At 51.7% G+C, this 19867-nt stretch overlaps 1 protein-coding gene across 6 annotated transcripts in view; it reads left to right on the plus strand.

Annotated features, from left to right (window-relative positions):
- Window positions 1-19867, plus strand: part of MST1R (macrophage stimulating 1 receptor) — a 74837-nt gene that overhangs the window by 17418 nt on the left and 37552 nt on the right. The window contains exons 1-3 of one of the 6 annotated variants that reach the window (XM_043551380.1): window positions 8056-8286; window positions 10072-10245; window positions 11880-13210. In XM_043551380.1, the coding sequence (XP_043407315.1) occupies window positions 11990-13210 (1221 nt within the window). In that variant the 5' untranslated portion in view covers window positions 8056-8286; window positions 10072-10245; window positions 11880-11989. Of the gene's footprint in view, window positions 1-8055; window positions 8369-9719; window positions 9824-10071; window positions 10246-11879; window positions 13211-19867 lie in introns of those variants that run through there. The other 5 variants (XM_043551379.1, XM_043551378.1, XM_007052683.4 and 2 more) reach the window with 5 other exon arrangements.

Genomic DNA, 19867 nt, shown 5'->3' on the forward strand with positions numbered 1-19867 from the left:
TCATCCAGCCCATACTTCTTTAACTTGCTGACAAGAATACTGTGGGAGACCGTGTCAAAAGCTTTGCTAAAGCTTGGTTAAGTCTAAGGTAGAGATGAACTGGGCATGTCCCAGTTCCTCCAATAGCTCATCTGTGTGAGGCATTGGATAGCTGTCTGGGCAAGTCACAGCATTTAGCTTACGGTAGTCCACGCAAAAGTGTATTTCCCCATCTGGTTTGGGGACTAGAACCACTGGAGATTCCCATGCACTGTTAGAGGGGCAGATCACACCCATCTCTAGCATATCCTGGATCTCCCGTTCTATAGCAGTTTTGGCTTGAGGAGACACTCGGTAAGGTTGGGCTCTAATTGGGTGAGCATTACCTGTGTCAATGGAGTGGTATGCCTGTTCGGTCAGTCCTGGGGTGGCCGAAAACATTGGCACGAATCTAGTGCACAGCTCCTTGATCTGCTGGCGCTGCGTACGCCCAAGTGTCATGGAGAGGTTCACCTCTTTCACGCCACCATCACTATTTCCTTTGTAGTAGACACCTTCAGGCCACTCAGCGTCATTTCCTCCCTGGGCTGTAAACTGACAAGCCTATAATTCTCTGGAATAAAAGGGCTTCAGAGAATCAACATGGTACACTTTTGGCTTTAGGTTTGAGGTGGGGAATGCTATGAGATAGCTAACAGCTCCCAGGTGCTCTTGGACTGTAAATGGCCCTTCCCATGATGCTTCCATCTTATGGGCCTGAAGCGCCTTCAAGACCATGACCAGGTCCCCTACTTTAAAGGAACGTTCTCTGGCATGTTTATCATACCAGGCCTTTTGATCTTCCTGAGCATCTTTTAGGTTCTCTAGCAAGGGCTAAAGAGGTTGGGAGGGTATTTTGTAGGTTGTTTACAAAGTCCAGAATGTTAGTTCCTGGAGAAGGCATAAACCCCTCCCATTGCTGCTTCACCAACTGCAATGGCCCCTTAATCTCATGGCCATACACAAATTCAAATGGTGAAAACTCTAAACTGGGATGTGGTACAGCCCTCTAGGCAAAGAGCAATTGCTATAACACTAGGTCCCAATTGTTGGAGTGCTCATTTACGAATTTACGTTTCATGGCCCCCAAAGTTCCATTAAACTTCTCCACCAGGCCATTTGTTTGATGGTGGTAAGGGGTGGCAACCAAGTGGTTCACCCCAGGAGCTTCCCACAGGCTTTTCATGGTCCCTGCCAGGAAATTAGTTCCCGAATCTGTAAGGATGTCGGAGGGCCAACCTACCCTGGCAAAAATGTCTGTTAATGCCTGGCACACACTTTTAGCCCTGGTGTTGCTTAGAGCTACTGCTTCCAGCCATTGTGTGGCAAAATCCATGAAAGTCAGTATGTACTGCTTTCTTCTGGGTGTATTTTTCAGAAAAGGACCCAGAATATTCACAGCTACTCGCTGAAATGGAACCTCAATGATGGGGAGTGGCTGGAGAGGGGCTTTGACCTGGTCTTGGGGTTTTCCCACTCTTTGGCACACCTCACAAGACCAGACATAGGTAGAAACATCCTTGCCCATTCCCTCCCAGTGGAATGACCTCCCCAAACGGTCTTTGGTCCTGTTCATCCCAGCATGGCAACTAGGATGACAGTGGGCTAAGCTTAAGAGCTTTACCTGGTACTTAGTTGGAACTACCAACTGCCTCTGCGGATGCCAGTCTTCTTGGTGCCAACCAGAAAGAGTTTCCTTGTATAAAAATCCTCTTTCTACAACAAACCGGGATCAATTAGAAGAGCTGAGAGGCAGTGGGTTGCTCCGTGCTGCCGTCCAAGCTCCCTGGAGGCTTTCCTCTGCTTCTTGTTCAGCCTGGAACTGTTCCCTTGATGCTGGAGACATCAGTTCCTCACTGGATTGTGGACTTGGGCTTGGTCCCTCTGGAAGCGATGCAGGTGATGGGGTTGTTTCCGTTGACTGTGAACCGCTCTCTGCTGGTGCACTGTGGGGTATTTCAGGCTCCGGCTGAGCCTTTTGTGTAGGCTTAGCTGCTGCTGCCCGTGCGGGCTTGGTGGTGCCCTCTGGTGTTGGAGCTGTAGATGGGGTTGCAAATGCTGGATTCAGTACTGGCAATGGTTCTGGTGCTGGTTGTTTTGCCAGTTCTGGATCTGGGACTGGTTTTGGCTGGGTCTCTGGGACTGGATCCACTATGGCTGTTGCAGTTGTTGGCAGGGGATCCGGTTCCATCACCTCTGTCGGGGTCTCTGGTAATACCAACGGGGCCCTGGTGGAAGGCTCAGGAACAGGGATAGGTGTGAAAGCTTGCTTAGCCTGGCTGTGGGTGACCATTCCCACCCTCTTGGCTAGTTTCACATGGTTGGCCAAGTCTTCCCCCAGCAGCATGGGAATGGGATAATCATCACAGACTGCAAAAGTCCACATTCCTGACCAGCCCTTGTACTGGACAGGCAACTTGGCTGTAGGCAAGTTTAAAAATTTTGACATGAAGGGTTGAATCATCACTTGGGCCTCTGGGTTGATGAATTTGGGGTTGTCAAGGTTCCTTCCCCACTCTGAACTCTAGGGTACAGATGTGGGGACCTGCATGAAAGAGCCCCTAAGCTTATTCTTACCATCTTAGGTTAAAAACTTCCTCAAGGTACAAATTTTGCCTTGTCCTTGAACCCTATGCTGCCACCACCAAGCGTGTTAAACAAAGAACAGGGAAAGAGCCCACTTGGAGACGTCTTCCCCCCCAAATATCCCCCCAAGCCCTACACCCCCTTTCCTGGGGAAGGCTTGATAAGAATCCTCACCAATTTGTACAGGTGAACACAGACCCAAACCCTTGGATCTTAAGAACAATGAAAAAGCAATCAGGTTCTTAAAAGAAGAATTTTAATTAAAGAAAAAGAATCACCTCAGTAAAATCAGGATGGTAAATACCTTACAGGGTAATCAGATTCAAAACATAGAGAATCCCTCTAGGCAAAACCTTAAGTTACAAAAAGACACAAAAACAGGAATATACATTCCATCCAGCACAACCTATTTTACCAGCCATTAAACAAAAGAAAATCTAATGCATTCCTAGCTAGATTACTTACTAACTTTTTACAGGAGTTCTGAAGAGCATTCCTGATCTGTTCCTGGCAAAAGCATCACACAGACAGACAGACCCTTTGTTCCCCCCCCTCCAGCTTTGAAAGTATCTTGTCTCCTCATTGGTCATTTTGGTCAGGTGCCAGCGAGGTTATCTTAGCTTCTTAACCCTTTATAGGTGAAGGGGTTTTGCCTCTGGCCAGGAGGGATTTTATAGTTCTGTATACAGAAAGGTGCTTACCCTTCCCTTTATATTTATGACAGGAGTCCACTAAGGATTGGTGGATAGCTGACACCTGTGCTCCAGTGTCCCTCCATGCTGTAACCTTCTTCCTGCCCACACTCACAGTTTCCCTTCTCTCTGAGGGTACCCGGGAGGCATCTGGGCCTGAGGACCTTTGGTGTGATTCTGGTGCAATGAACTGAAGTCTGTTGGGGTTCTTGGGGCAGTTGGCTTTCACATGCCTCAGCTCATTACATTTAAAACATCGCCCTGCTGACTGGTCACTGGGGCGAGGTGGGTTGTTGGAGAAAGGTGTGGTGGAACGATAAGGTGTTTGGGTTTTTCCTTGGGATGTAGGTGGGGCCTTCGGCTGCCCCCGGTGATAGGGTGTCATCTCAGGTTGCCCCTTCTGATAGTCGCTCCAACTGCTACTAATTTTTTTCTTTTCTGCCACCTCCACCCATTTGGTTCCAATCTCCGCTGCCTCGATTACCATTTTGGGCTTCCCATCTAGGATGTACCTTTCTATTTCTTCAGGAACACCCTCTAAGAACTGCTCCATTTGTATGAGGAGAGACAGATCTTCCAGAGATTTAATGCTTGCCCCTGATATCCAGGCATCCCAATGTTTCACAATGTGGTAGGCGTGTCGGTAAAATGCCACGTCCGGTTTCCACTTTAGGGCTTTGAACCGCTGATGGGCATGCTCGCATGTTAGCCCCGTTCTGATTCTGGCCTGTTCTTTAAAAAGTTTATAACTGTTCATGTGTTCCTTAGGCATTTCAGTTGCCACTTCTGCTAAGGGTCCACTGAGTTGTGGCCTCAGCTCTACCATGTACTGGTCTGTAGGGATGCTGTACCCAAGGCAGACCCTTTTGAAATTTTCTAAGAAGGCCTCTGTATCATCGCCTGCCTTGTAGGTGGGGAACTTTCTGGGATGGGAAGCGGTACCTGGAGAAGGATTGCTAGGGTTGTCTGGTATATTTTGCATAGCCCTTGCCAACTTTAACTCCAGTTCATGCTTCTTCTCTCTTTCTTTTAACTCCAGGGCTCTCTTGTGGGCAGCTTCTTCTGCCTCCATCATTCTCTTGTGGGCAACCTCCTATGCATTTATTTCTAGTTGTCTTAATTCCATCCGTCTCTGATGTTCATTTTCTTTCTCTTGTACTTCCAGTCTAGCCAGGTCTAGTTTATTAGCTGCTTCACTGGTAGTCATTTTTCTGCTTTCTTGTGCTTAACTCTAGCTATACCCGAGAGTTAGAAAGAAAAAAAACAACAACCGTGAATTCCCCTGCAGGAGTTAACTACCCTGCCCTCAGGCAGAGAAAAAAAAACCTCCAGGTGCTCCAAAACTTAAAAAAAATCCTTAAAAAAAAAAACAAAACACCCCTCCCTGCTTTCCAAGCAGCCAAAAGGAAAAAAAAAATTGTCTTTTTAAAATCCTACTGTGCTTTTGGTTCAAAATGATCCCACCGCTACCACCATGTCAGGGTTCCCTCCCCACTCTGAACGCTAGGGTACAGATGTGGGGACCCACATGAAAGCCCCCTAAACTTATTTCTACCAGCTTAGGTTAATCCTTTGTCCTTGGACGGTACACTGCCACCACCAAGTGATTTAGACAAGGAATCAGGGAAAGGACCACTTGGAATTCCTATTCCCCCCAAAATAACCCCCCAAACCCTACACCCCCTTCCTGGGAAGGCTTGAGAATAGTATACCAATCAAATAGGTAAACCAGATTCTTAAAAAACAGAACTTTCTTTTAAAGAAAAAAAAGTAAAAGAAGCACCTCTGTAAAATCAGGATGAAAGGTAACTTTACAGGGTAATCAGATTCAAAACACAGAGGATTCCCTTCTAGGCAAAACTTTAAAGTTACAAAAAACAGGGATAAACCTCCCTCTTAGCACAGGGAAAATTCACAAGTTGAAAACAAAAGTTAATCTAACGCACCCTGCCTTATTTACTTACTCTTTTTGCAATATTGAGACTCACTTTAGGATGGTTTATAGGAGAAGGAGTTTTCTGACCTGGTGCTTCTCTGCTTCCCAAGAGAACACACAAACAAAGAGCACAAACAAAGCCTTCCCCCCAGATTTGAAAGTATCTTCTTTCCCCATTGGTCCTTTTGGTCAGGTGCCAATCAGGTTATTTGAGCTTCTTAACCTTCTTAAGGAGGAATTCTAGGCTACTCTTAGCGGTATGGTTATGACAGGACTGGTCCCAGAACAGAGCCCTGGGGGACACCACTGTTTACCTCTCTCCATTCTGAAAACTGACCATTTATACCTACCCTTTATTTCCTATCTTTTAACCATTTATCAGTCCATGAGAGCACCTTCCCTCTTATCCTGTAGCAGGATGCACAAGTGGGGGGTGTATGACAAAGTCTCACATCCCAGGTGCTGCTTATGAGTTACCCAGAGCTGGTGGGGTCCCCTTGCTCTGGCCTGGCCTTCTCAGGACATTTATCAGGCTGATGGAAGCCCAGTTGTGTCCCGGCGGATCCTGGGTTCTCTAGAGATGGTGGGGGCGGGAATCAGGCTGGAGGTGCTTTCCCTCTTTGCTTTGCCTGTCTCCCAGCCAGCAGTTGTTAATTTCCCCCAAAAGTCTTTTTTTTTAAGAACCCCAAAAACAGAGGGGTGGGGTCACCCAGCCCCTCATCATTGTGATAGCCAATTAGGCCTCATTTCCTACACCCCAGTTGTGGGCCATTAATTTTCAGGTCCCCACATTTCTGGTTTATCAGACCTGATTTGAACAGAGTCCCTGACTCATCAACAGCCTCTTTGTTTGGACTAATTGAATCTGTCTCCTGTTCGCACCTTTCCACATCCCCATTCCATGGTACACCTGCTTGGAGCATGTCACAGCCATGAGCCACTTTCCCACGCTGACCGCATAATGAAAGCAGGCCCCACCGGCCTCCATTATTAGCACAGGCCTTGCGGCGCTACAGGCAGCTCTGGGTGTTTACTGACTGTGTTTCAAAAAGATTGCCAAGGTGCCTAATTGATGTATATGTATGTTTGTGAGTAGCTGCATTCAGTTATGTATGTGTGTATATGGGTGTATTAGTGCTCACGCATGTATCTGTGAATATGTGTGTGTGTACATGTACAGGTATATGTGTGTGTGCATGCACACAATTATCTACATGTGTATGCATGTGTGAGTGTACAGGGATGAGTGTGTATCTCTGTGTGTATGCACGTGAGTGCACAAAGTGCATGTATCTGTATGTGTGTATTTCTGGGTGTATGCACATGTGAGTGTACAGGGTGCATGTGCCTATCTCTGTGTGTTTGCACATGTGAGTGTACATGTGTGTGCGTGTCCATGTTTGAGTGTGTGTCTGTGTGTATCTATGTGTGAGTGTACAGGGGTGTGTGTATCTATGTATGCATGTGTGAGTGTACAGGAGCGTGTGTGACTGTGTATGAGTGAGTGTACGGGGTTGTGTGTGTGTATGGTGTGTGAGGGTATGGGAGTGTGTGAGACAGTGTATGGGTGTGTATATGTCTGTACGGGGTGTGAGTGTATGAAGGTGTGTGTGTATATACAGGGTATGTGTGTGTCAGTGCATGGGTGTGCATGTCTGGGTTTGCATGTATGCATCCGATGAAGTGAGCTGTAGCTCACGAAAGCTTATGCTCAAATAAATTGGTTAGTCTCTAAGGGGCCACAAGTACTCCTTTTCTTTTTGCACAAGCTGTGAGTATATGTGTGTGTGTGAATGTACATGTATGTGTATCTGTATAGGGTGTGTGTATGAGTGTACATATGTGTGTCTGTATGGGGTGTGTGTGTATGAGTGTACCTGTGTGTGTGTGTACATGTATGTGTCTGTCTGTATTGGGATGTGAATGTATGTGTGTCTGTATCAGGTGTGAGTGTACGTGTGTGCGAGTGTACAGGTGTATGTGTGTGTCAGTACAGGATGTGTTTGTCTGCAAAGTGTGCATGTGTGTTTATACAGGGTGTATGTATGGGAGTGTGTGTACTTGTACGGGGTGTGTGTGTGTGCGTGCGTGCAATGTGTTTTTGTGTTCATGGTGTATGCCTGTCTGTCCGTGTGTGTCCGGGGTGTATGTCTGTCTGTCCAGTGCGTGTGTGTGTGTCTGGCCAGTCAGTGTGTATGTGCCTGTCTGTCTGGTGTGTATGTGTGTGTGGGGGAGGGGTGTATGTGTGTGTCTGTCAGGTATGTGTGTCCATCCGTCCGGGGTGTATGTCTGTCTGTCTGGAGTGCGTGTGTCCCCGTCTCGGGTTTGTGTGTGTGTCTGTCTGTCTGGGGTGTGTTTGTGTCCGGGGTGTACGTGTGTTTGTCTGGGGTGTGTGTGAATGTTTGTGTCTGTCCAGTATGTGTCTGTGCGTCCGGTGTGTGTGTCTGTCCGGGGTGTGTGTGAATGTGTATGTGTGTCTGGGATCATAGAATCATAGAATATCGGGGTTGGAAGGGACCTCAGGAGGTCATCTAGTCCAAACCCCCTGCTCAAAGCAGGACGGATCCCCAACTAAATCATCCCAGCCAGGGCTTTGTCAAGCCTGACCTTAAAAACTTCTAGGGAAGGAGATTCCACCACCTCCCTGGGTAACCCATTCCAGTGTTTCACCACCCTCCTAGTGAAATAGTGTTTCCTAATATCCAACCTAAACCTCCCCCACTGCAACTTGAGACCATTACTCCTGTGTGTGTGTGTGTGTCTGTCCAGGGTGTGTGTGTGTGTGTCCTGGGTGTGCTTGTGTATGTGTGTCTGGTGTGTGTCTGTCCGAGGTGTGTGTAAATGTGTGTGTCTGTCCGGGGATGACAGCCCGGCTAGCTGGGCACTCACAGTTCCCGGGCTCTCGCGCACGTCACAACCCGCGCTGCCGAGGGGCTCCAACCAGACTGCGGGCGGACCCGCTGGCAGGAGCCCGCCAGTCGTGCTGGCCCAGGGCGGGAGCAGGCGCGTCCTTCCCACAGCTCAGCTCGCTCCGCCCCGGAGGTGCCTGGCCAGGTGAGCGGAGCGCCCAGGTCGAGCACACACGGGGTGGCCCGGCCCGGCCCGGCCCGGCCTGGCTCAGCGGCCGGCGTCTGCGGTGGGTTCCGGCTTGGGAGAGTGGGGTCTCCGGGGAGGCGGGGGCCAGACTGCGTGTCTCTGGGGTGGGGGCGTCTGGGGCAGCAGGAACCAGGCACGGGGTGCGTCTGGGGCGGGAGGGAGGATACAGGGAAAGGGTGTCTCTGGGGTGGGGGTGTCTGGGGCAGCAGGGCCTGGCAGGGGGTGCGTCTGGGGGGGGAGGGAGGATACAGGGAAGGGGTGTCTCTGGGGTGGGGGTGTCTGGGGTAGCAGGGCCGGGCAGGGGGTGTCTCTGAGATGGGGGTCGTGGGGGGTGAATACCGATTTTATACTCACTGGTGCCAGGTTTCCCTGTTCCCAGGGCAGATCCCCGGGGGTGGTGCAGAGAGGGTCCCAGGCCAGCCGTTGGGATCCCTGCCCAGGGGGGAAGGGCAGGGGCAGGGAGAGGCTCTGAGACCATTGGGTTGCCTCTCAGTGGGTGCCTGTATGCTGGTCCCAGGGACAGATCTCTGCCTGTGCCTGGCACAGTTTCCTAGGGCCAGTTTCTAACCATTGGGAGCGTATTAATGAGACTCAACGGGGGTGCTCAGGACAGAGTGCCACCTGGCATGGGAGAACCGCCCGGGCATCTGATCTGATAGGGAGTGGGGCGCAGGGCCCATCACCTGCAGCACTAGGCATGAGGCACAGCAGGACCTGCCACCGCCAGGTCACTGCTTCAAATCTGCCCTTGTCAGTCATAACCGTTCCTGTCCCATGGTTTTTGTGGCATGCGGAGGGCATCTCCACCTACTATGCTTCCAGCCTTGGTGGAAACCCCACTGTTCTCCTGGCTTCTAGGTGTCTTTCCCCACTTTCATCCCCACCCCTCCCCCAGCATGCCCAGCTGGTGGGTGGGTGTGGGGTAGAGGGAGTGGCTGGCTCTCCTTATCCATATTCTCCCCGCCTCTGCCTTCTTCTGGCATGTTGTGGTGGAGCAGAGGAGGTGTGAGACAGTGCAGGCGAGTTTCCTGAATCACTGCAGTGATCAGGGTGTGTGTGTCTGCAGCTAGCAGCCCTAGACAGAATGAGAGGAGGAAGTTCCCCACTCCAAAGCCACCTTGTTTAAAAGGCAAAATTTCCTTATTTGTAAGCTGAAGTGTGTAATTAAACTAATCGAGAGGTGCTGCCATGCTCCATGGGGATACTCGCCAGGACAAAGGTGGCTTGTTTGGTTTAGCGGATGTTGCTTGGGAAGAAGTTTAAACTAACCCAGAAAAATGGTCTCTTATAGCGGAATAAAGCTTGTGCATGGCAGAGGGTGGATGCGGGGGGAGGGGGGGATTATACTGATATAACTATAGTGGTTTAACTGGTAAAACTTTCCCATGTAGACAAGGCCTAAGTGCCCACTCAACAGTGGCAGTTTAGCAACATAACCAGCCAGTTGCGGATGCACTTCCTGCGCTTGAGGGCACCTCCACATGCGCTTATGAAGGTTAGGAAAATGTACCCCTGAGGCTTTAGCCGTGTATAATAATAAACCAAACAGAAGCCAAACCTTGTCAACTTCGCTTACTCCAGGGACCCAGCATCTGAAATCCAGTGGAACTCATTTCCAGAGATGGGCAGATCCAGCGAGGCAGGTGTTCTATAAAGCTGGAACAGACTTGGGCTCGCTATGGATGGAGATGATTTGGGGCCAGGAGTTTTGCCTCTTGATCCGTTGCAATTTTTGCTCTGTAGGGAAGTGAGTGCAGTCCCGAGGCCTCCCTTGTTAGCAGACAACCTGACTGGGGCCCTGTTCTGAGCTTCAGTGCTCCTTTCAACCTTCCTGACAAAGGCTCCTACCCAGATGGTTTTGGGAACGGTGGAGGCAGGCTGTCAATAAGGCCCTTCATTCCCATCCAGGCGTGGCAGGTTTGTAGCAATTTTGGTGGTGCCCAGAACCTGCCCCCCCCAATTCTGCCCCCCACCTGCCTAAGGCTCGGGGAGGGAGTTTGGGTGGGGGGAGGAGGTCTGGGGTGCAGGCCCTGGGCTGAGGCAGGGGGTTGGGGTGCAGGACGGGTGAGAGGTTGGGCTCTGGAAGGGAGTTTGGGTGGGGGAGGGGGTCTGGGGTGCAGGCTCTGGGAAGGAGTTTGGTTGCAGGCTTTAGGAGGGAGTGCGGAGGGCTGGGGTGCAGGCTCTGGGAGGGAGTTTGGGGACAGGAGAGGGTGTGTGGGAAGGGGGTGGGGATGCAGGCACTGGGACGGAGTTTGGGTGCTGGGTGCAGGCTCCAGGCTAGGGCAGGGGGTGGGTGTGCAGGAGGGGGTGAGGGGTGCAGGCTCTGGGACAGAGTTTGAATGCTGGCTCTGAGCTGGGGGTGGGGACGCAGGCACTGGGAGGGGGTGCAGGCTCTGGGAGGGGTGTGTGTGCAGTGCTTATCTGGGACTCCTAGGCAGGGCAGGTGGGCGTCTCCATGTGCTGCTACCTCCAGGCACCGCCCCCGCAGGGGCACTTGGGGCAGGACACAGACCCACCCCACCCAGGGGCCGCAGGAAGGTGTCGGCAGCCACGTGGAGCGAGCAGGCAGGAAGCCGCTCTGCTCCGCTGTGCTGCCGGTGGTGAGTGGAGGCCCCGGGCTGTTTTAAACAGCCCAGGGGACACATGGCACAAGGGTGCCCAGGGCGGAAGGTGGGGCCGAGGGAGAGACCCAGCCTCAGACATTGCTGGAGCCGGGCCCTGGGCCAGGAATATTCCTGGTGCCCAGGCACCACAGGCCCATAGGACTCGCCGCCCATGTTCCCATCCTAGCTAGATGTAGGCTGAGATGGTAGCCAGGCTCACCTTCGATGCTCAGTCCCTGGCTCTGCAGCAGGTGCCTGAGTGAGGGAGAGGGATCTCCCCTCTCCCCAGCCCTTCCTGTCTCCATCTCATGGCAGTGCGGAGGCCAGATGGAGGAGGGGCTGCCAGGTGCTACCTCTTCCAAACAGCTTGGGCTACCCATGAGAGGTGAGGGGATTCTGGGGAAAGAAGTGTTGTCTACTTGCAGATCCCAACTGGAGCGGGCCCCAGAGCCATGCAGCCTCCAGTCTTTAGGGATCCAAATGTCATAGCTGGTTAAAACCAAGCCAGGCTTCTTCGTTCTGTACAACATCCGATGTGCCTCAGCCCCCGTGTGTATCCAGGGCAGTGCATGCAGGGTGTATTGGCTTGCCTGGTTTGGGTGAGCCCTCACTGAGGTTACCAGATGCTTGACTGTGCAAGCGACTGGCTGACACGGCAGTGCAGCATCAGGGCAGTATGCTTCAAGACCCATCAATACAAATCCACTTCTTTCCTCCAGTGAATGAGATGGACCAGCGCTTTTCTGGGTCTGTCCAGCTGGGAGGTGCTGTGGACATGCTGGAGAGATCCAGCCAGCATGGGGGGCCTGATCCCCTCTGCACTCTGGGGGGAGACCCGGTGCCTGCCCTGGGGGATGGGGAGGTGGTGTGCTCCCGGTGGGTACTCGAGTGGGGTGTGACATCTCTTCAATGCTGAGACTAACATGCTCTTTCCTGCTGGTATTTCAGCTGTAGTAGGATGGTAGCTCACACTCGATGGATCCCAGACCTGCTCAGAGCTGAGGAGCTCAGGTGACCTTTGGAGTCAAGGATACTGGAGCGGCGTTTCCTCCCCTAGCATGGGGCTTTCATTCCTGGTTTGCCTCTCCCTGGGGTTCATGCTCACTGGAGTTTCTTTCAGCACTTGGCAGTGCCCACGGATTCCCTATAATTCTACCAGGGACTTCACCGTCAAGTACGAGCTGCCCAGCTTCACCGCGGATGGCCCCATCCAGAACATTGTCACCTACAAGGATTCGAGCGGAGCAGCCGCCCTCTTTGTGGCGGTGCGGAACAAGATCTATGTGGTGACCCAAGCACTAGCAAACTCATCCATCATCGTGACCGGCCCCGTGGGCAGTGCCCAGTGCGAGATCTGTGCCCAGTGCCAGGAGCTGGGAGCTGTCCGGAAGCCTGAAGACACAGATAACGTGGTTCTGGTGCTGGACCCATCTGAGCCGTGGCTATACAGCTGTGGCACTTCCCAGCATGGCCGGTGTTTCCTGCACGTATTGGAAATCCAAGACAGCCTGGTGGTGGTTAGTACCACCTACTGTTTGTATTCAGCGGACAACAGTCCTGCTGAGTGCCCAGACTGCGTGGCCAGCCCCCTGGGGACGAGGGTCCTGGTGACTGAAACCAGCCATGTTTCTTACTTCTACATTGCCTCTACCATCAATAGCAGTATAGCTGCGAGGTACAGCCCAGAATCGGTGTCTATCCGGAGACCGAAGGCTACCTTGGATGGGTTCTCCCATGTTTCCCGTTCCCTCAACGTGCTGTCAGAGTTCCAGGACTCCTACCCCATTGACTACGTGTATTCCTTCAGTGCCCAGGACTTTGTGTACTTCCTGACTGTCCAAAAGGAGAGCCCCATGTCCGGATCGTACCACACGCGGCTGGCGCGGCTGAGTGCCGAGGAGCATGACATGCATCAGTACCGTGAGCTGGTCCTGGATTGCCGCTTCGAGTCCAAGCGCAGGCGGAGGCAGAGCTTGGACAGGGAGCACAAGCGCGATGTGGCTTTCAACGTGCTGCAGGCAGCCCATGTGGCCAGGCCGGGCCCAAAGCTGGCCCAGGAAATCAGCGTCAACAACACTGACCTGGTCCTGTTCGGTGCGTTCGCTGAGAGTGAGGCAGAGAGTTCCGTGCCGCGCTGGTACTCGGCGGTGTGCGCCTTCCCTGTGCACCAGATCAACCAGGCCATTGAGGATGGGATGTCCAAGTGCTGTGGTGTTGCCCAGCGTGAGCTGCTGCGAGGGCTCAGCTTCTTCCAGGCCGTTGAGTACTGCCCCCACAACGTGAGTCCCCTGCACGCACCACCTTCCCCCTTGCCAGGGGAGCAGGGGGCATGCAGCGCTTTCTGTCCATAGCTATTTCTCTGGGGTGGGCCAGTTGGTTGGGATAAAAGGAAAGTGCGGCCCAGCTGCCCCCAGTCCTCTCATTCCACATTGAACCTCAGTTATTGAGACTCAAAGTTTGTTTAACATCATCCTGTTCCTCACCCTTACCTGTGCTAGCCGGGTCTTTGTGCTTCCTGGTTTGGGGGGTGTTGAGATGACCTTTAGCAGCTGCAGTAGCTGAGATCCATCTGAGGGGAGCCCCATCCTTGCGGAGTGCCCTGGTGGGTGAGGATCCATGTTTATATGGTTAGGGCCGGGGATCGCTGCCCAAGCTGCAGCTCCAGGCTCTTTGCAGTTTGCTTCCCATTCCACTGCTTCCGAGCAGAGCTAGTTGTGTCGCATGTCACCTTGAGGGTGGGACTAGTGGGGCTGTGGTTCACGATCAGTTATAGCGGCCTTGTTTTCTGTCCCCCAAACTCTAAAAGCTTCTCTTCCCGCTGCCCCTCCCCCCAGCCAGTGAGGTTTGGTTTAATTGCTTTTCTACCCCATGAATTATATATAAGCCCCGATGACACATATTTATCAGCAGCCTGATTACTTCTTAGCAGCACATGAGTTGATCCAAGTGCCCTGCTCTGTCTTCTGCTTCCGTTCCTTCAACAGGGTGTGGCCCATGGGCTTAGCAAATAGCACTTCCTCTGCTTAAAGTGCTGTGCAAATATGAATGGAGCCTCACAAAGTCCCAAGGAAACATTTGCTTCCCCTGCGTTTGCCAGATGGGGAAAGTGAGGTAGAGGGAGGGGACGGGGCTGGTCCAGAGTCCTGCAGAAAAACCATGTCAGACCCAGCGTGAGAACTTGGGCCTTCCTGACTCTCAACCCTGTGATCTGCACTTGAGCCCGTGTTTTCTGAGTGGTGGGATACAGACAGACATGGTTATTGGCAGCAGGGGAGGCAGAGAGGGGAAAAAAGGGCTATGCCAACTTTTTGCTACTCACTGGCACTTTGAGCTTCTGCTTGACTCCAAACTTGTGATCTCAGGACTGTAGAAAATGACCATCCACAAAAATTTCTCTGGGCAGCAAGCACTGCTGTGGGCAAAGCTAATCCTGTGCCACCCAGCTGTGTTAGTGGGTGGTACCGCGCTCCTGGCCGGCCTCACACTGCCATAGCTATGGGGTGTCTTACAGTGCCTGGCACTGTGTGGTCGTCCTTAGGCCCTGCCACAATAGGCATGAGTAATAACAGTGATAACATGTGGCTAGCAATCTCTGCATAAGGTGAAAGTCTGGTCTGATTTGGCCTTCTCCTATTCTTACTAATTGGCTGCTGTTTGCTGTCCTTCCCGTTCCTTGCATTGTGTGGCTGTTTGCTTTTCCCCTTTTCTCTCAGCCTTGTGTTCTTCCTGGAGCAGAACAAGTTGATGCCCCCTTCCTTGGGGCCCCCAGCTCCAGGAATTGGGAACACCGCTGCCTGTTTTGTTTGCAGAGTGTTGACGGGAGGTGTTTGCAACCTGACTTCTGTGGTGTCCCCGTGGCTCAGAGCCTGGGCAGCGCTCACCCAAGGTGGCCAGCCCCTCCGTGTGGATACGTTCCTCGGCAGCGTCCCGCAAGATGAGGAGCAAGCTCACCTTGGGGCGGTGGGGGGGCCAGGGTCTTGGTTCCGGGGCAACTTGCAGTTTAACACTGGGCTGTGCCATGCTGGCAAACGGCAGGAGAGCCTGGCACCTTGCAGAGAGGGGGTTTGGAAGCTTGGGAGGTTTCTGGTGTGAAATGGGCCCATAGGCCAGTTGGGAACTGATAAGCGCGGCCTGTTAGTTTGCACAGAGCAAAACAAACAGCGTGTTGGCAGCTGAAGGGATGTTGCTGCCTCTGGAATCCGACGTCTGCCGGATTGTGTAATAATCCTGACTCATTCCCCCTCTCTGTCGCTACATGATCTCTGGCTGCGGGAAGATTTCTACAGTGGCAGGAAGGGGTGATGAGCAATCCACCTAGGAAAGCCCCTCACTCCGGCACACAGGCAGCCCATGCATTCCTGGCGGTTAGGAAGAGTAAAGGGCGAGGCCTTGGTAGCAGCTCTGTTTCTGGATCCCAGTTTTGTCCTTCCATCTGGTGGGAACTCGGCTGTGTCCTGAGCGTGTGTCAAGCCCTTGAGGCAGTGCTAGGGAAGTAGCGGCTGTCACTTCTGAATGTGGACTTAGTTACCGTTTGAAGCCAGATGCTGTGCCTAGGAGTAGGGGCTGTGGGGGGCGGGGCACCGCAGAGGCTGGGTTTATCTCTCATTCAAGCCCAGCCCAATCCACTCTTAAATAATAGGATGGGACATGGTGGGAGAGACTCAGGCCTGGGCTGGGGGAGTGGGCACAGCATGGCCTGGCTCTAGGCTTGCTCTATCAGGCTGGAGAGTGTAAGTTCTCCGCCTGCAGTGGGGAAGCCAGCCAAAGGGTGTTACAGGAGTTCCTTGGGAACATGCCGCCCCAGAGCATGCAGGTGGCCAGTTCTGTCCTTGACCCTGTGATGGGACCCTCCTTCACCATTCCAGCAGCTTTGCTTTCCACCCTCCCCCCCACCGCGCTGCCCTTGGATCTAGATGGCGCTGCCTCAGTGGACAGCACCTGCTGTAAAGAGGAGGCTGGTGCCCATCTGCACTGTGTTATTCGAACAAGGAGTCAGCCTGGGCACCTGGGCTCTGGTCAAATGGGCTCACCTGTGTCCCCTGTGCACTGGCAGCCTGGCCAAAGACCTGCATGTCCAGGGGTCTGTGGGAACAGCCCCATCCTGTGGCTAAGGTGGGCCGTGATGTCTCTCCTCTATGTCTGCATCCCTGCTCAAACCCAGCAGAGCCCTGGTGGGGGTGCTATACCCTGGGCTCAAGGTAAGGGCTTGTTCCTAGCACAGCGCTGTAGGGGGTGCCCCCGGTGCTGTCCCCCATGTCACCCACCAAAAATCCAGGGCACCTTGCCTATATCCAATCAATTTAGGCACCCCCATCCTTTCCCTTCCGAGGGCTCAGGGTGTATGGCACCTATTCTTACCCACGGGGCTCAGGAAGAAACTTGGTCAATTTAAGTACCTGCCCTTTCCCTTGGTGCTCAGGGCCCTATGGGTCTGCAGGACTTTTTCCCAGTGAGAGAGCCTTATACAACTGTGCTCTGAACATCTATTTCTCAGCAACACACAGAGAATACATATACCAAGCAAATCTCTTATGCTCAACACTCCCACCATACAGACATAATTCACCCGATGGCCAGTCAGGATCCTCTCGTCTGGGGGTTCCGGCAATGCCTCTGCACGTCACGGTCGTGCAGATGGGTCAGAGTTGTAGCAGCTTGATCATAGAATATCAGGGTTGGAAGGGACCTCAGGAGGTCATCTAGTCCAATCCCCTGCTCAAAGCAGGACCAATCCCCAACTTAATCATCCCAGCCAGGGCTTTGTCAAGCCTGACCGTGAAAACCTCTAAGGCAGGAGATTCCACTACCTCCCTAGGTAACCCATTCCACTGCTTCACCACCCTCCTAGAGAACAAGTTTTTCCTAATATCCAACCTAAACCTTCCCCACTGCAACATGAGACCATTACTTCTTGTTCTGTCATCCGCTACCACTGAGAACAGTCTAGATCCATCCTCTTTGGAACCCCCTTTCAGATATTTGAAAGCATATATCAAATCCCCCCTCATTCTTCTCTTTTGCAGACTAAATAATCCCAGTTCCCTCAGCCTCTCCTCATAAGTCATGCGCTCCAGCCCCCTAACCCTTTTTGTTGCCCTCCACTGGACTCTTTCCAGTTTTTCTACATCCTTCTTGTAGTGTGGGGCCCAAAACTGGACCCAGTACTCCAGATGAGGCCTCACCAATGCCAAATAAAGGGGAACGATCACGTCCCTCAATCTGCTGGCAATGCTCCTACTTATACAGCCCAAAATGCCGTTAGCCTTCTTGGCAACAAGGGCACACTGTTGACTCATATCCAGCTTCTCGTCCACTGTAACCCCTAGGTCCTTTTCTGCAGAATTGCTGCCTAGCCACTAGGTCCCTGGTCTGTAGTAGTGCATGGGATTCTTCTGTCCTAAGTGCAGGACTCTGCACTTGTCCTTGTTGAACTTCATCAGATTTCTTTTGGCCCAATCCTCTAATTTGTCCAGGTCCCTCTGTATCCTATCCCTGCCCTCCAGCGTTTCTACGACTCCTCTCAGTTTAGTGTCATCTGCAAACTTGCTGAGGGCGCAATCCACGCCATCCTCCAGATCATTCATTAAGATATTGAACAAAACCCGCCCCAGGACCGACCCTTGGGGCAATCCGCTCGATACCAGCTGCCAACTAGACATGGAAGCCATTGATCACTACCTGTTGAGCCTGACGATCTCGACAGCTTTCTATCCATCTTATAGTCCATTCATCCAGCCCATACTACTTTAACTTGCTGGCAAGAATACTGTGGGAGACCATATCAAAAGCTTTGCTAAAGTCAAGGAATAAAACGTCCCCTGTTATACCCTCATCCACAGAGCCAGTTATCTCCTCATAGAAGGCAATTAGGTTAGTCAGGCATGACTTTCCCTTGGTGAATCCATGCTGACTGTTCCTGATCACTTTCCTCTCCTCTAAGTGCTTCAAAATTGATTCCTTGAGGACCTGCTCCATGATTTTTCCAGGGACTGAGGTGAGTCTGACTGGCCTTTAGTTCCCTGGATCCTCCTTACCGGATCGTTTTTAAAGATGGGCACTGCATTAGCCTTTTTCCAGTCATCTGGGATGTCCCTCGATCGCCATGAGTTTTGAAAGATAATGGCCAATGAGTCTGCAATCACATCCGCCAACTCCTTTAGCACCATTGGATGCAGTGCATCCGGCCCCATGGACTTGTGCTCGTCCAGCTTTTCTAAATAGTCCTGAACCACTTCTTTGTCCACAGAGAGCTGGTCACCTCCTCCCCATGCTGTGCTGCCCAGTGCAGTAGTCTGGGAGCTGACCTTGTTCGTGAAGACAGAGGCAATAAGAACATTGAGTACATTAGCTTTTTCCACATCCTCTGTCACTAGGTTGCCTCCCATTCAGTAAGGGGCCCACACTTTCCTTGACCTTCTTCTTGTAGCTAATATACCTGTAGAAACCCTTCTTGTTACTCTTAACATCCCTTGCTAGCTGCAACTCCAAGTGTGATTTGGCCTTCCTGATTTCACTCCTGCCTGCCTGAGCAATATTTTTATACTCCTCCCTGGTCATTTGTCCAAGCTTCCACTTCTCGTAAGCTTCTTTTTTGTGTTTAATTAGCAAGGATTTCACTGTTAAGCCAAGCTGGTCGCCTGCCATATTTACTATTCTTTCTACACATCAGGATGGTTTGTTCCTGCAACCTCAATAAGGTTTCTTTAAAATATAGCCAGCTCTCCTGGACTCCTTTCCCCCTCATTTTATTCTCCCAGGGGATCCTGCCCATCAGTTCCCCGAGGGAGTCAAAGTCTGGAGTCCAGGGTACATATTCTGCTGCTCTCCTTCCTTCCTTTTGTCAGGATCCTGAACTCGACCATCTCATGGTCACTGCCTCCCAGGTTCCCATCCACTTTTGCTTCCCCTACTAATTCTTCCCTGTTTGTGAGCAGCAGATCAAGAAGAGCTCCGCCCCTAGTTGGTTCCTCCAGCACTTGCACCAGGAAATTGTCCCCCACACTTTCCAAAAACTTCCTGGATTTTCTGTGCACTGCTGTATTGCTCTCCCAGCAGATATCAGGGTGATTGAAGTCCCCCATGAGAACCAGGGCCCGTGATCTAGTAACTTCTGTTAGTTGCCGGAAGAAAGCCTCTTCCACCCCATCCCCCTGGTCTGGTGGTCTAGAGCAGACTCCCACCATGACATCACCCTTGTTGCTCACACTTCTAAACTTAATCCAGAGGTTTTTCTGCAATTTCATACCGGAGCTCTGAGCAGTCATACTGCTCTCTTACATACAGTGCAACTCCCCCACCTTTTCTGCCCTGCCTGTCCTTCCTGAACAGTTTATATCTATCCATCCATGACAGTACTCCAGTCATGTGAGTTATCCCACCAAGTCTCTGTTATTCCAATCACATCATAATTGCTTGACTGTGCCAGGACTTCCATTTCTCCCTGCTTGTTTCCCAGGCTTCTTGCATTTGTGCATGAGAGATAAAATTTGATGTTAAATTCCTGTCTGGAGATGGTTCCCAAAGAGCATTGTTTTTTGTTACATTATATAGGTAAAACTAGCTACCTCCTTTAACTCAGTACTCCTAGGTAACAAAATTTAACCAATCATGCACTGGCACCTATGTTTTCTCCTCCCTGCTCAACTCTTTATATTTTATGTCTGATGCCCAAATTGTAACTTAAGATCTTCTGTAAAAAGAAAAGGAGTACTTGTGGCACCTTAGAGCTAACAAATTTATTTGAGCATAAGTTTTCGTGAGCTACAGCTCACTTCATCAGATGCATTGCATGGAAAATACAGTGGGGAGATTTATATACATAGAAAACAAGAAACAATGGGTGTTACCATTCACACTGTAACCAGAGTGATCACTTAAAGTGAGCTATTACCAGCAGGAGAGCAGGGTGCGGGGGTGGGTGGGACCTTTTGTAGTGA

This window comes from Chelonia mydas, chromosome 7 (assembly GCF_015237465.2).
Source record: "Chelonia mydas isolate rCheMyd1 chromosome 7, rCheMyd1.pri.v2, whole genome shotgun sequence".
NCBI classification, from domain to species: Eukaryota; Metazoa; Chordata; order Testudines; family Cheloniidae; genus Chelonia; species Chelonia mydas.